General features: G+C 37.5%; 1 protein-coding gene across 1 annotated transcript; it reads left to right on the top strand.

The window, feature by feature from the left end:
- Nucleotides 1–8,386: 8,386 nt before the first annotated feature.
- srsf3a (serine and arginine rich splicing factor 3a) lies at nt 8,387–15,208 on the top strand. Its single transcript, XM_035661380.1, has 7 exons — nt 8,387–8,506; nt 9,187–9,233; nt 11,637–11,847; nt 11,938–12,072; nt 14,177–14,215; nt 14,309–14,395; nt 14,496–15,208. Exons 2-7 carry the CDS (start codon nt 9,227–9,229, stop codon nt 14,521–14,523), a joined length of 507 nt encoding a protein of 168 aa, XP_035517273.1. The 5' UTR covers nt 8,387–8,506; nt 9,187–9,226; the 3' UTR covers nt 14,524–15,208.
- Nucleotides 15,209–17,146: the final 1,938 nt, after the last annotated feature.

Genomic DNA, 17,146 nt, shown 5'->3' with positions numbered 1-17,146 from the left:
TCATCGCATGAACCTAAACTCTGTAACTCTGCTAAAGTTACCAGTTGATGCCCAAAATTCATGACGTTAGCTTTCAGCTAATCTCCACAACATGTTAGTGCAAAATAATTTAAACATTGTAAAATAAATAAAAGCTATTAGCTAAGCTATTGCTTAGAGGTAGTGTTCCAAGACATGACATCAACTTTATTGTATTGTAATTTTCGCGTTTGACACACCGTTTTAATTCGGACGTTAACATCAACCAACGTTGGTGTAAAATCGATGCGCTAACATTAGCTTAACGCATTGGCCGATGGTTAACGTTAGCAATCTGGTGATCTACGGAGGCAAGTGTAATGTAAAGATGTAACTTAAACTATAGAGTTGACAATTGTACGACTTTTCAGTAATTAGGTTATTTAGGTTAGCTATAACTTCATTCGGCAACATATCAACGGCCAGGAAGTGGTACTGGACGGTTATCATATTTTATACTGCTATGTCAAAACTTTTGGCCATAAGAAATGAGCTATGTTTAATTAGGCTACCTGACATGTTATACCCAAAATTAGGTATATTCAAGTACAAGTAAATGCTGACATTAAAAGTAGGATTCTGACTGTGAAGGGTAGTCCCTGTCACAGTAATAAACTTGGTCCAGGTGTAGTTACTGTATGTATAATTACTTCTTGAAAGGTAATACATGGCATTTTATGAGCTCTTGTTTTGCAGTTCAGATCTTAATCTGCAAAAAAAACAGTGCAGCTATTTTTCAGTAAACTTTCCAATAATTTAATCTCGTGTTCACTTCCTACCTAACCTGTAGCCTAATTAGGTTTTCTATCTGATCAGTATCCAGGTGAATACATGAAGTGAAACTACTCACTGTCAAAGCGATGATAAGGTAAAGTTATAAAACCAGATACAGGTGGTGTTGTGTGTAATCATTTCTTGTAATGTTTAAAAGTAATACATCATATTTTATGAGCTCTTGTTATGCAAGTCAAATCTGTAACAAAGTAAATAGACTACCGCTTTTTGCAGCAAAACAATCCACTCTTCTAGTAACCTAACTGGAGTTTCCCATGTGACCAATAAAACAAGCATTACTTTGAAGTATTAAAATATAATTAAATTTCCAAAGTAAAAGCACCTAACTGACATAGTAAGTAGAGTCCCTGTCAGTGTGTCAGATGACAACTTAAAGTTATAAACCTGGGTCAGGTGCCTCAGTTACCTTATGTAATGTTAGAAAGTACAATGCATCACATTTTATGAGCTCTTGTTTTACAAGTTAAAAATTAATCTGCAAAGAAATACTACAGTTATCTGGGTAATGGTATGCTACAATGTAGCATAGCATATATAATTTAATCTCAAATGTAATGGAAATATTCAAGAACCAATATCTCTAAACTTAAATGCAGCAACTGAGTGTTTAATTACATCCCAACTTACACGTTCTCCCATGTGACCAGTTGTAAAAGTTTGTGTTTAACTTGTATTCAGTTTCCTAAAAAGACGACTCCTCCTTTATTGACTTACAGTATAAAGTGCTGTAGTGGCAGCTTTATTATTCTGTAAGAACAGAAAACATTGGACATTTGCCAGGTTTAGATCCACTCAGCAGGTTTAGGACATATTTTAAAATCACCTTTTATGCCCTGAGGGTTGTTTCATTTCAATGCATCTGCTTATTTATATTCTGCTTATTTATTTATTAACTACACTGGCACGTTGTCAGTACATGCCAGTGTAGTTAACACATGGAGTGAAGAATTCAAAAAGACAAAGGAAGGATAGATGAAGACATGAGACAGTGAGTGGAAGGGAGTACAGCAGCTTTGAGTTGTGGGAGTTATTGTCTCAGTTTGAAAAATACAGCAAATATTCAGGATTGACAAAAGATTAGCTTTTAACCATATTCTGTGAACAAATTGTATTTAAAATTACGGAACATTAACATGGTTGGTTGTGATCATGATATGACTATATGTGCATCACAATCTGTAAAAGGTGGTGTATGTCATCTCATCAGGGTTTACTATATATCAGGGACATGTTCAGATGTGATTTTGATAATTGTGCTGTAAGTAAATCCAATAAAATAGCTCTGATTCCCCAAAACTTGTACATGTATTGTATTTAAATACAGACTTTGGACAGCCAGTAATAAGACTTTCTCTGGTGGACCGAATGCAAATGAATTATTAGTATTAGGCTAAAAAAGGGCATGTTTATCTGCTTTTGTGTTTAAAATAACAAGCATTTTGTTAATGGTTGCATACAGAGTTGATATACATCATGGGTGGGAGATGGGAGGTGTGTGTGGGGGGGGGGGTTATAAGAGCAGCTGAAATTCCCATAAAAGTTATAAAAGATTTTTATGGCTCTGCTTTGCTGCTTTTGCGGTCTGAGGGTGCTGGTATATTATTATGTCCATACAGGATGTTTGCAATACAGCATGTTTCATTGCTTGGACTTAAATGTCATATTTTAGCTTTTAAATGTTTTTTTTTTTTTTTTAAATATGGCATCCATTCTTGGAGTGAATATACGTTTGACAATAAGTGAGCCAAGAAGAGTTGTTTATGTGAGAGAGCTGAAACTGTATGCCTTATTGCTTGAAGTGACATGCTCAGATAGTTAAAACCTTATTGCAGATTTCTGGTGGGTAAATCCTACAGTCAGAGGTGGTGAGGACAGTCTGACCACACTGCTGGCAGACAGCCAGGCAGCTATTGAAGGGAACATGATGATCCTGTTAATTATAAAGGTGACATAACACAAGTGAACCTGATTCTGCAAACCCACACGGATGTTGTCAAACGGCTGAGTAATCTTCTGAGCAATCAGTTATAGGAAGAAAGTAGGTTTCACACACTCTCGAGGACATTTAGTACATTTTATTAAAAAGCAGAACATAGTAGAGAATGAGATGAGATCAATAATACAACCACCTACCTGAAGCTGTTAACAGTAAATACATGGATCACTTTTTAAAAGTCAAGGCAGTTGACTCTAGCAGATATTTGTTTGTTTTCCCAAACCCTCGTCTGGACTGCGGTGTCCTGGTAGCTTTGTTGGCACTTCCCCCTCGTCTTGTGTGCATAAGTGGAGGTCAAAAATGAACTCAGCTGACCTGAGCTGAACCGAAATGCTTGAATAGATTTCTATATTGACACATGGCCTGAGATGCTGTCTTCCTTCCTGAAACACCATGAACATCTTGTTTCTGTTCTAGTGAAAGCAGAAACCTCATAGGAAACAGGAAAAATGAGGCGCTTAAATAAACTGCTCGTAGGTGTTTAAATTAAATGTAATAAAAATATTTATATAGATTCATCACTCTGATTTTTGAGCTTTAGAGCCTCTCACTGCTCTGAGTGAGAAAGATTAGCTCAGTATTCACTAAAAAGTCTTATAATCTTTGTTAAAATAAACCAATAAACAGTAGGGCTTCTTGATAATTGGATAACACATTTACTATATATTGTATGGAATACTAAAATCCGTCAAGCATTTGCAAGAATACGTCTGTCTGAATGAGTGTCTTGGTGTAACCAGAAGCACGCGGGTGAGTTCATTCAGGGATACAGGCTGCACAGTCATCAGGAAGTGAAACAGAACAGAATGTGCTGTACTAATCTGATTGAAAAACACTGCCCTGAGTGGAGGCACGAAAAAAAAAAAAGATGTTTCATTTAAACAGCTAAAAGGAGAATCCTATGGCAGCAGGGGGGTATGTACAAAGAAAACAAGCTGGGCTTAACTCTTCATTTGGTGATATAAAAGACAAGTGGTGAGGATAAGGTTAGAGAAACACTCGCTCACACACAAACATGCACACTGCATCTAAAATAAAGCTGAGCAACATAATGCTCTTTGTTTGTGTTCTAGGCATCCGTGTTACGTACATGGGAGTAATCTCCTGAGTGATCCCTTTTATCCCTGAACTTTTGCCCCCTGAAGCAAGAGTCCTATGCTGCTGTATCTGCCAAGGACCCTAAATAAATGATTCCTTGCTGCGGCTGATGAAGACAAACACAGGAACAGTGACAAAAAGTTATTTTTTCATTTCAACTTGAACCTTAAGTGACTGTATTTCTTTATCTTGTTGTATATCATTAGATAGTCATAATGGCTTCTTCAGAATTAGTTATCATCTTATGATATTAATCATATTGTAAAGATAGTTTACTGAAGTTAAAGTCACAATACAACAAGTACAGATGTATTATGTACTTAAAGTGTTACAGTACCTTATTATACATTTTAGTATTTGATTATTATTGTGTGGAGTTAATTTCAAACTCTGAATAGGTACTGATGGGTAGTCTAATCTATAACAATGCTAATAAGTTAAGTTTTGTATAGCTTTTAAAAAAAGGCAATATTATTTTAAGTATGAAGTGACTGAGTATTCAAGTAAAGTACAAGTGCACTACAAATATAGAAAAACGTACTTATTCCACCAACTGTGGTGAAACCACACACACACACACACACACACATATACATATTTGGAAAGGTAAAAAGGCTAGCTGAGGGTTTTTTTTAGACATAAAATATCTGTATTTATTTATGAAGATGATTTCTATCCCCGTCCACTATCGTAGGAGTTTGGTTGTTTAGTAGCCTCAGCAGTGGATTTCTCTCATGCATGAACACAGTATGAATAAAAAAGTGCAAGACTTCCAGATGTGCGGCTCATTTTGTTTTGATGCTTTTATGTTTGGTCTCTGACATTTTGTCAGTTTATATTCTGGTCCTAAAAGAAACAATATTTCATTTAACTGCACTTTGTTACAAATAAAAAGACAAAGAAACATAAACCTAATGTTCTGTTTGGAGACCCTCTCAAACAATGTCATCACTAATTGTACCAGCTTGTATTATATGATGTATTATATTTGGATATCTACAGAGACATGCCTACACCTCTCTAAAACAGTTTCAACAAAAGCTGAACATTTCAACCTTCATGAAAGTAGGACTTATTGCGAAATTGTTGTTTAAGACTGCATTAGTTTTAGTTAGGTATACTTAATAAACTGGCAACTGAGTGTATGTGTTCATGCTTAGCCCATGTAACACAGAAAACACTTATTTGGTGTAATGAAAATGCTTCATGGTCATTTCCACATTTCATCACATTCATCCAATGTGTAAACACAGTTTGTGGCCACAGGAAAAGTTACAATTTAAATAATTTTGGAATGTAAAGGGTTTGTAAATATATATAGTTTAAGGTTAGGAAGGAAGTTATTATTTTTACACATGCAGCAGGATCCCAAACAATTAGGAAGTTAAGCCAACTTCAACAAAACACAACAGCCAAAGTTGAAACTGAGACAACTCTCATTCATGGGGTAGCCCTTCTACTAAAACCTCTGCTGCTAATGAGGGTTATTATTCTTCATTAAATTATCTGGCACTAGTTACAAGGAGGTCAAGTACATAGCAATTTCACATGTCATGTCAGGCAATCATTAATCAAACTTTTAATTATGAGTAAATAGCTAATGTGACTGCTCACAGTAAGGGTCCCTATCCAAACATCTTAGGGAGTGACACTTCTAAGCAATTACTACAAACAAAACGTGATATAATAGTTCGGTTCACTAAAGAGGATGCTTCAAAACAAAGTCAGCTGCACCTGACTTCAAACTGTATTAGATTAAAGACCAGTGTGGTGACATAACATAGTAATTAACAGGTGAAACACATAAATCACTGTCAGTGTATGCTAATTTCCACTTCCAATACGGAGTAAAGAGAGATTAAATAAGCATTTTTCCTTGTCTTATGTTTCATTTTGCAATGTGAGGAGCAAGAGATTAGATTCAGGGTCAGAAAAATACAAAGACTTCTGTTAATTCACACCTCTTCCCCTGCTCAACATTACTTCTTGAATGTGTCTCCATGCAGGAAGTGTAGTATCTAACCACCCACCTGAACACTTACAAGGGGTCGTTTGTGGTGTTTTCTCCTGTTGAGCAATAACACTACTGCTCTGTTCATTTACTTCCCTACACAGTAATCACTAAATGGCAGGCTGTAACTGCTTTCTGTTTTTAAGGTCAAACTGCATGAATTTTGTATTTCCTGTCAACATGAAAGTAACAACTAAATGATATACTGTCTGTTTCTGCACTAGCAATGCATTTGATGTAACATGACATACATTTGGCTCACTATTTAGGCGAAGGATTGTTTCTCGTACATAATAATTGGATATTTGCAGTCAAATTTAGTAAGTAAAACCTCTTGAAAATAAGTGAATGTACTAATCCAGCAATGTAAAACCATCCACCAAGTAAAGGTTCTGCATATAAAACCAATTACAAAAAGTATAACAGTATTTTTAGCTAAATGTAACTAAAGTATTAAAAGTAGAACTTGTTTTGCAGCAAATCAGCTACTAGTGATTGATATGATAAAGAACATTATTAATACTGAAGGTGAAGTTTTATATACAGTTAGGTAGTTCACAAACAGACAGACAGTTTGGTGGATAGAACAGTTATAGGTTCCTGGGTCTCAGCATCACAGCTAGAGCATCTCCGCCCTGATAAAGAAAGCACAGAAATTGCTGTTTTTCTCAAGGATACTTCAGAAAGCAAATTTTTGTGCCAGATTCTAGTTTACTTTACAGAGGAGTGATAGAAAGCATCCTGACTAAAAACAGCACAAATTGGCATCATGGCATGTGCAGGGCCCAGTACAGGAGGACTCCTTTAAGTAATTAAAACCGATCAGAAGATCATTGGTACTCAGTTACCCAGCATCAGTGGTATTTGTGAGGTGTCTGTGCAGATCCCCAAGGATACTTAAGCTCCCACTCCAGCCACAGCCTGTTCACCTTGCTGCTGTCTGGTAAGCGATACAGAAGTATCGACTGCTGTACCACCAGACTACAGAGCCACTTGTCTCCTCAGGCTGCGAGACGCCTCAATTCATCCTCCGCACTGCACCTTACATAATAGCAAATAAATATACAAAATAAATAATCATCCATTTATATAATGTTTGTTTTGTGAGTTGCATAAAGGAATTACTCAAACATTTTTTGAATGACACAATGTGGAATGTAAGATTATTAAGAGAACCGCTAACACATCTGAAACATGACTCAACATTTACTCAAGTACTGCGTTAAGAGGCGGTATTAGAGTAAATGTTGGGGTAGCGTTCCACCACTGATACAGCTTTTGTGCTCTTTTTCAAACTAAATGTGTTTTCTGTTTGTTTTCAATTGTCTCTGTGTTGCTGTTGAACAGATTATTTTTCATTCAGGACATTTGGTTATAGTAATAAAGCAATATGTTGCCATTTTGTGTATTAAAACATGATCTTGACATGGAACAAGAGTGACTGACTTTTAATGGAGCGATGCCACATGCTATCACGCAGTGGAAAACTAGCATTTGCTGAAAAAGATCACGCCCAGCTTGAAGGACACAGAGAAGATAAGAGAAACTGTTCATCCCTGGAACATAGACAAGGTTTCAAATGAAAGTCATCAATGAGAGGAGAAAGAAAATACTCAAAGATAGAGGATGGAATTTGCCGACAAAACTACATTTCTGTGGCACTATCATTGTAAAGTGTACCTTCAATACAGTCAGAGTCTAGTCTCAGCTTTTCAGCTTCTATCCCAAGATTTATTTTACTATAATTGATTGTTTATTATTCATAGAGGGGGTTTGTATTTTGTTTTCATCTTTCTTCTTCTTCTTCTTTCTTCTGTTTTGTGGTTTACATAACAATACAATTTCCCATTGGGTTTAACTTAGTATTCCAGAGAAAATGTGGCTGGAAAACTGAAGCAGCTCACTAACAGACATGGTGTTAGTTGAATGATTATTACAGCCCATGCAGGATTAGATGGACTATAAATACAAAGGCCTACTCTCCAGTGTGTACAATGGCTTAGATTCTCTTTATTAAAAAGAAAACTAAAAATGTACACCTGCAGAAAGTAATTCTTACGACAACAGATTATAATATAGTGGGCTGCCAGTTTCTCTATTTTGAGGAAGATTTAACAATATTTAAGTGTAAAATTTGTACTGTTGAGTACCCTATAATTGAAAAAGATTGCTAGTGGAGTTGCTGCAATAGGCAATTTCCAGACTTTATACACACTTCAGGAGGTGTTGTTGTGGCACTCATTTTGAAGAATAAACTAAAAAACGTGTTTAAATGTATTAATTGATTGGGAAGAAGCTGTCTGTGAAAATCCCTCTCTTAGAAGCGCAGGTTAAAATGTTCAGTTTTAACAAGGTTGGCTATGAGAATATGACACACTGCATTGAGTGCGTTGACCCAGACGGTCCACTCCGGTGCAGTAGATGGCGGTGTGTGAATTTAGCCGCCAATACCCATAAAACAAACAAGAAAGGTGAAGTGTTGTGTTTCCGCAGAGCCAACCGGTGCTCACAACAACCGAAACGAGCGGCGTGAAATCCGCTGCTAGCATTTGTGTCGACCTGCAGCTACAAAAAAAAAAAAAAAAACGGTGAGCAACTTTCTCGAACATATTGATCTGCCAGCTTCCACCCAACGCACTGTGTCGTGCACTGCCGGTTGCTATGCCGACGGGCTCAGAGGGTGACGTTGTGTCGTGTTAAAGCGTTAAACTCGAGTTAGCCACGTTAGCTGCCACATCCTGCTACAGCTAACATCCTTTAGCGTCCCCATGGCTGTTTGCAGGGTCGGCAACGTTTTAGTGTGTTTGGGGACACAAAAGCATCAGTATTGTGTAGTTATTCTGTAAATCAGCTAAATGTGTGTCCTAAAACTAACAAAGCGTCAATATAATTTCCAAACTCATCCGGGTTGCTGTTGCGCACAAGCTAACGAATAAGTTGCTAGCTGGCGAAATAGCGTTAGCTTGATAATGTGCTGACAATAAAGTAGATAGATAGATATTCCTTAAATATAGATAGATTGTGTGCTGACAATAAAGTAGATTGACATGCGGTCAATACACAGTCGGTCCACTGTGAGTAATGTTTGTAATGTCGGGACTTTAAACACCGTCGACCTGTAACGTTATTTGTGATCCGAGCAGCTCTCCTGGGTTTGAGGGAAGAGGACAAGCTGTCGATGTTAAATTGACTCTGATAAAAAGTTTAATTCTGGCATTTGTTTTACAAACGCATCAACAGGCTGTAACTGTCTTTCTTTATCTTTCAGGCACACCTGATTGTAAGACTCCATCAAGAACACATTTGAAATGGGAGGTAAGTTACTTTCTGAAGTTTTCCCTCCCGTTCAAACGCTACCGGGTGTCCTCCAGTCACAGTTTGACACAGTGTAGTCTCATTATGAGTATATATTTATGTAGGCATGGGACAAAATGAAAATACACGACTATCCTGTCCGTCAGGTTTAACTTTATTTATGGGGGAAACGATGACGGGCTTAAGATTTTGGAAAGATGTGTGCTCCCCCTTGTGACAATTACAAAAATAAAACAGGACATTACGCGAGCTCGACAAATCTTCTGAGTCATTCATGTGAGGATACTTAAGATCATCCCGATAATATCAATGATAATGATATATTTGAGTGGTTTTTTTTTTTAATTTATAAAAATATGCACTAATATTGTATATTATACCATCCCTAGTTCAGTGGTTCTCAGACTTTTTTTATTAATGTGCTCCCTTTGAAATATTTATTCAGTCAAGTACACACTGACCAGCGCAAAATGTCTTTATTAGGGAAAAAGCAGATTATTACGAGGTACAATACAGCGCAGCGCCATCAGTATCTGATTTGTTAAGAAACACACTGAAATGCTTTCAAATTCATGGCATACCATTTTTTGTAATCGTGCATTAAAACTAATGTGGCATTGTAGTTGCACTGAACTGCGTCTTTTTGATAAGTTGCAATTACAATTTAAATGTTTAATGGACACTGTAGTGATCAAAGTGCAGTTGACAGTCTACAGCAGATAATGATTGCATTGAAAATAGGAATATTGAATGTAAAATGTGTTTTTATTTTATTTTTTTATACTTATTGTATAATTATTCTAGGAATTATGCATGGCTAATATTGTTTAAATTAACATAATAAAAAACATGTTATGTACCCCTGTAGTAGCCCAAAGTACCCCCAAGGGTACATGCACACCCATTTGAGAAACAGTTGTTTAGTTGAAGAAGAAAAAAAGTCACACTAACTGAATATATGCGAGGTGGCCGGCCTCTGCCTCACATCACCAGGAAACGAGCCTGGGAACCCGACCAATCTGCTGAGCTCATGTTTCATTAGCCCTGCGAATTTGCATTTTCAAATTTGTCTGGCAGGCTAAGAATCCACGATATTTGAATCATATCAGTTACTGCTTGGTCAGTGGGCAGTCACTCAGTAATACTGAAAGTGTTCACAAGAGAGTTATGCTGTTGCCTTCAGTGGGTGTGGTAACTTAGGAGCTGGCAAGTAGTACTTGTATATTTGTTGGTGATATTTAAATGTTCGCAGCATAATAGTGTTTTTACTTAAGCTATGCATGTGCTAACAATAGTGGATTGTGGGGCATTATTTATTAAATATGGAATATGTGAGCGAGGCTAAAACACTACTGCAATAAATGCTGAGCCATGTCAGATGGACTTCCTGTATGCATTAGATTATTTTCACACAATGATTACATTAGTGGCTGCATCACTACTATCATCTGTGAGGAGCACTAGTAGCTCGTATTATAAATATAAGATAGTCTCTCATATTCTAATTAGGGATGGTATTGTGAATAAAATATTCTGTGGCAGTATTTGTACGTTTTTGTTGTGAATTTACACATAATATGCAATTGATAAGATAAATTATAGATAAAAATTCAGGCAAGCAATTTAAGTAGAAGTCCTGTAAATCAATTGTTGTCATTGAGAAGCCCTGTTACATAATTTGCAGTGTTATACAACCAGGGATAATTAAAGTATAGCTACCTTAGTATCAACATTATGGCTAAATCTCAGTTGACAGATTGTCAGAGATTGTTATCATATCATCTGTGAGTAACTTGATGGCAGGCCAAAATGAAACCCATCTGTTGTCTGGTTAAAGTGCTCTCTTCAAGCTGGTGTCTGTACTCAGCCAATGATTATTTTTGAGGGATTCGCCTCCACTCTATAACAAAGATGTAAAATCTCTGTTTTTATAGGTCCAGCAGATACATGTTCCAGTGTCAAGAGTCGCATTCTTTCTGTCAGATGAATCTTATCAGCTTCATAGTTTTGAACAAAGACCTTTTGCTTTTTGGATTAAATAGGTTGTGAAAAATAAGGTGTGGCCAGTTTAGTAGGCCACATCTGTTGTTTTAATGTGTCAGATGCATATTTAATCAACATTTAAGTAAATATAAGTATCAGATCGGACTTTGACTCTGCAGATAACCCAATGTTGATGGACTCAGATCAGGATCAGGGCCAAACAAAAACCTGATTGGGACATCCCTATTAAAAAAATCTCACCAAAACCACAGTAATGATTCAAAAGAAGGTAAATGTTGGTCATTTAGATTATTGTTTGGGAAATGTTGAGGGACACTGTACGTTGAGCTTACAGATGTTTAATGGATGATGCATAAGTAACATTCATCATATTCTTCCATATTTGTGTCTTTCTTTCAGATCCTGCTCCTAATAGAGACTGTCCCCTGGACTGCAAGGTTTACGTTGGAAATTTAGGAAACAATGGAAACAAGACAGAGTTAGAAAGAGCTTTTGGGTACTATGGTCCTTTAAGAAGTGTTTGGGTTGCCAGGAATCCCCCAGGCTTTGCTTTTGTAGAGTTTGAAGATCCCAGAGATGCAGCCGATGCTGTGAGAGAACTGGATGGAAGGTAACTCCTTCAGAACATTTTTTTAGTAGTTGTTTTTGATGTTCTTGTTGTTTTGCACTTCTCTTATTTATGTGATGCCCTGTTGTTTAGAAACATGTGTGGCTGTCGAGTGCGTGTCGAGTTATCCACCGGGGAAAAGCGCTCTAGGAGCCGTGGCCCTCCTCCGTCCTGGAATAGACGCCCTCGCGAAGATTTGAGCAGACGTAGTCCTCCAGGCAGACGCAAGTATGTATTTCCTACTTGAAGATTAATTTTACTGTTTTTATTTACATTGGCAGTGTTTTTTAAAAGTAAAAATGACAACAGATTTACATTCCCCACACACTGTAAGCATTAGTTTATTTACTGCTTCCAAATATTGGTTAGTTTGGCAAAGCCATTTGTATCTAACAACCTCCCGCACAGGCAAAAAAAAAACTTTAAAATCTTTATAACTCAGACCTGTTAAAGCTTTGTCAACCTTTAAACCAAAGCCTAGTAGGAGGCAAAGTTTCCCATTGGTCAAACAAAACCCTTATAAGCACACATACAAACTGAGTTCATCAATAGCTAATCTGTGGATCTGGCTGCTTTAGGATTTGATACATTGATGTCAGTCCTTTTCATCTAATCTAGTTATTCTTACATGAACTGGAGTGACTTATTTCCTTTCTTTCAAGGGTATTTGTTATCAGCCAAGTCTAATGGCAGCATATGTCAGCACTTGACTATTTATGAACTCATTAAACGGTGTGTCTGTAAAAAGACCAAGCTCTACCTGAGTGATATTGCTTTATGGGGACATCTTAAGAGGCACAGTTAGCACTTCATCATCCATCAAACATTTTTATAGGTACTTTCTAGAACTACCATCTCCAGGTGTAAACTTTGTTTTCTTTCTGAGTTCAGTTGCCATCTATTAATAAAACTGAACCCCGTTGCAGAGTCACCACCACGCTTCTCACCATCTGAATCAGTCAACTAGTCTTCTTTCAGCATCATGTGACTGCTGACCAGCGAGCCCCAATCAGCTTGGCTGGTGTTGTCACATGACCCAGGCGCACCGCCAGTCGTCAGGTTCCACCAACCTTTTGGTTCCTGAGCATGCAGTTCCCAGCATCCTCCTCTTCTTCCTCCAACCTTAACCCAATCGACAGCGGTCCACTTCACATTATCAACCAGTCAGCGTCTTTACTCTCTCTATTCTCCACACAACGGGAACAGCCCTTGGCTTACATCCCTTCCCATCCTTCCCCCCCAAAAAGGCAGGGACAATCTACAACTACCCCTTCCAACCAGCCACCAAGCAACTTCATATCTCCAACATTTGCATCATGTGGCAAATCCTCTCTGCAATTCGACCTCCCTCACCATCAGTCTGGCTTCCTTGCGTCATTTCTATCTTGTCCAAATCCCCCAAAATAGTAAGTTGCTTTTATCCTGCTCTTTGTAGTTTTTATGCTTAATCTAGCTTTCAAAGCTGCTTGACAGTTTTCCCTCAGCAGTTATGTAATTAAGAGCAATTTCAGTGCAGACCTGCAAAAATCTAAAGATCAAAAGTTGTGGTCAAGGAACTTTACCGTCAGTCTTTTAATTTTCATTTGCAAAAATGAACTACCTTTATCTGATGTTCACAGAGTAATTGGGCTGCTGAGTGCATTTTCATGGCTCGACATTAAACCATCTAGAGTTTAATACTGTCCTTTTCCATTTTCAAAATATCCTTTCACCTCGAGTCCACCGCTTTCCAAATTAAATATTTTATCTAAAAATTCAGTGTTATTAAGGTTGTATTGCAGCAAATCTTTAGAGCCAAGACATGTAGGTTAATAATGTTTGTATGCTTCAGTCACAAGACCGTTGAGTGGTTCACGGTTCACGGTTCACCTACGTCCAGGTGGCTTTGAACTAGAAGTGAAGGCAACCACAGTCTCCGTCTCTGATCAGGTCCACGGGTATATCGCAGTTTACTTTTAGCAGGGACTTTGTGTAAATCATTTTGCAGAAAAATGTTATAGCAGCATTGTTTAGAATAATTTTGCCCACTTGTCATAATTGTTAAATTGTCACATATTTTACTTGGTGTTTGTCCCAGGCGAGTCTTAATGTCGAGCCCTGATTTTGTTCTCCATGATTGGTTTCCTCTTAATGAGTTGATCTTGATGCAGTTCATGGATGCAGATGATCCTTCTATTAACAGACAAGGAACTACGTGTAACCACGTTTCCACGTGTAACCCATGTCTCTTTAAGGATCACGAATACCAAAGGTTGCATTAGTAATAGGAAGGGTTATATTCTCTTTCCCTAATGTTTTTTGTTTTATTTCTTTAACTTCACTTACGCCATAGATCACCGAAGAGGAGGAGCCTGAGCCGCAGTCGCAGCAGGTAAGCTTGTAACAACTGTTCTTTTTATTTAAACGGTGCATTATACTATATACTATATAATTGATGTTAACCGTTTTTGGTTCGATTCACCAGGTCTGTTTCAAGAGACAGACGCAGATATCGGTCTCTCTCCAGAGACAAGAATCATAAGCGCTCAAGATCTTTCTCACGGTCCAGGAGGTACGTTTAAGTATCAGTGATTATTACCAAACTGTATTTTAACGTGTAATATTGCCATGTTGTCATTTTGCTCTTATTCACTAGTTTGTTTATTTTACAGTCATTCCCCGTCTACTGAGAGGAAATGAAGACCTTAAATGATGGTTCATCTGCTGGATCCTGCTATGGTTGTGAAAATACAAATTTTTATAGTAAGGTTTTGTTTTTAGATTGTTTGCCAGCTCAAGACAGCCTAAGGTTGGCCACGTTACATATTGTGTAATAGCAGTCTGGTGAATTAACAACAAAGGACCTGAGTGTTTTTCTCCTTTTGTTGGTTCTCATGGCAAGATTTACCCATTTTACTGAAAAGGTTTTTTTTCCTCTTTGAATTTACGCTATAAAGCATTCACCAATTCTTACCCTGCATGTTTTAAAATGGAATACTGGATTTATTTTTACAGAACCATCCTGCTTTTTTTAACCTTTGAATTAAAGTTCATGTCTTTGTTTGTTTTTCTTTGGGTTTTTTTTTTTTTTTTAATTCTTGTTGACTCTTAACTTGCTGGCAATGGCTTACTGTGAGCTGCACCACCAGGCATACTTTACACCAGTGACAGAAAGCAGACTGGTAACAAATGTTGTAAATACTGGTGCTGTTATTTGCAGGCTATCCTTGAAGCCTAAAATGTCATCTGTAATTCTGTACTTTACCTATGTCACTTTTGCAAAGGAAGGCATTTACTCTATTCAACTTTGCTTGATTCTCTGAGCTCTGACAGTTTGTGCTGATGCAGTTAAACAACTTGTTCAATAAATGTTTTTCCAAGGTGACATTATCTCCTCCTCCTGCTTTTTGAATAGTTCTATACACCAATAAGATTTATATTATATAAAAACGTAGATATGGAAAATTAAGCTTGACTCAATTCAGGAAGTACAGAATGTATTTTCTGTTAGCTGATGGAGGCTGCAAGTGTAACCCACACAGGAAGCTATCAGTCATAGTTGCAGTAAAGGAACAACCCCCCCATGTGTGAAGTGTAACTAACGATCAGTAACGGTTGATGACATTACGAAGAAGCTTGTGTTGTGAGACGACAGAGGTGCCAGATTTGGGTGGTAAGTACGTATGGCGTCGTAACAATTTTGTAGAAGGCCTAAAATCATTAATCAAAAGTATTTTTTGCTCAGACTCATTTTATTTCCTGATTTAATGTAATGTTTAGACTTACCTTGAGAGTGACTTAGCAGTATAGTAGAAGCAGTATCAATAGAAGTGTCAAAATCCGGTTGCATCCTGCTGCTTTGTGTTTGTGTGTTTTTGGAGAACAAAATCATTATTTTGATTGTTTCCCAGCAGTTAATGGAGATTAGTACAGATTTTTTTGAGATTCAGTTGATGTTATCTGATGTTAATGGGTGCTAGATTTAAATTTGATTTGCTGTCTCATGAGTGTCTCATGCTTTAGGAGAGAAGATAAAAAGCCATGTCTGCTCAAAATGCGAAGAAAAAAAGAATTGGTTCACGTCGGAAACCAAACCAAAATAAAACATCTGAGGCAGATGACTTCCACATAACGGATAGTGCCTCCGTAGCACATGACATACCAGAAGAAAATAGAGAATCATTAAATGCATTGGTTAATCCTGACCAATTGCAATCTGAAATTCAAAATCCACCTTCACCAGAGCTCACAGGGAACAGAAAAAAACTGGGTGCTAGTCGAAGAAATCGAGGAGGATGGCATGTCAGGGACTCAGCAACTGAGTCATTCCACCAACCTAGAGAGGAAGTTGATGAGGAGACCTGGAGTAGTGAAACCCCCAAAACAACAGTGACAACAACGTCACTGGCAATACAACCAGAGAGACAGGAAGAATTAAGTGTAGGGAGTGAGCAGGATATTGTGTCTGCAATACACAGCTCTTTGTATTCAGCCATTATGCCTGGTTATTCTTCGGAGGTTCAAAAATCTGCTTCAACAAACTGTCCAGAGCCTGGCCTGCAAAGTTTAATTCCCGTAAGTGAAAATCTGCAACCAGAACAAGATGAAGAGACAGACTACAAAGTAGTGTCTGACTCTTGTAAATTAGTGGAAAGCATGCTGGGAGGAACTAACGCATCTGACACTCTTCAGGGTGAGAAAGTCAAACAAAATGCACATCTTGTTGCCATCTCTCAGTTAACTAGTTCAAGTCTACTTTCATGTCCCACAGTAGATCAACAGCTAATCGACCAATCAAATTCCATGGAGAAGGCAGAAGAAGAACTTCTCAATGTGTACTCTGTAACAGAAAAAGAAAGCAAAGAAAGAGATGAGGAAACAGAATTGTTAAGGCAGTATGGAAATTTTCAGGGCAGCTATTTAGTGAGTGAGTCTCATTTAACATCAGTAATACAGTTTTCTACCACACCAGAGATAACCACAGATAAAAGCAGCCCCGGAGAGAATACTGAACTTGAATACAGTGTTGAGCAAGACATATTTTCATCACAAAAAGATGAGTTGCCTAAACATGAGGTACAAAATCAACATTTCATCTTATCTGAAGTCAGAGGTGCTTATTATTCAGAGGATGCTGTAAACAAAGTGCATGAACAGGACTGTAATCCATCACAAATGCATGAAATCGATCAATCCTCTGAAAGTGCGACACATGATGCCACAGAAAATTCAGAAATAGTTTCTGTAAACCTGATAGACCAAGCTGAGTTGATTGTGAAAAGTAATGATGATTCTGTAACCAAGCAGGAAGATTCAGATCCTG

The sequence above is a fragment of the Morone saxatilis genome, unplaced genomic scaffold (genome assembly GCF_004916995.1).
Source record: "Morone saxatilis isolate NCDOM2014 unplaced genomic scaffold, NCSU_SB_2.0 Contig18, whole genome shotgun sequence".
Taxonomy (NCBI): Eukaryota; Metazoa; Chordata; class Actinopteri; family Moronidae; genus Morone; species Morone saxatilis.
Note: the sequence above shows the minus strand (reverse complement) of the source record. Positions and strands in the feature narration are given on the sequence as shown.

Bases quoted from the DNA above. Each gene is read 5' to 3' on its own strand.
- srsf3a (XM_035661380.1), top strand. The intron at 11,848-11,937 runs GTAACTCCTTCA...CCTGTTGTTTAG, and splicing joins GTGAGAGAACTGGATGGAAG to AAACATGTGTGGCTGTCGAG. The intron at 14,396-14,495 runs GTACGTTTAAGT...TTTATTTTACAG, and splicing joins TCTTTCTCACGGTCCAGGAG to TCATTCCCCGTCTACTGAGA.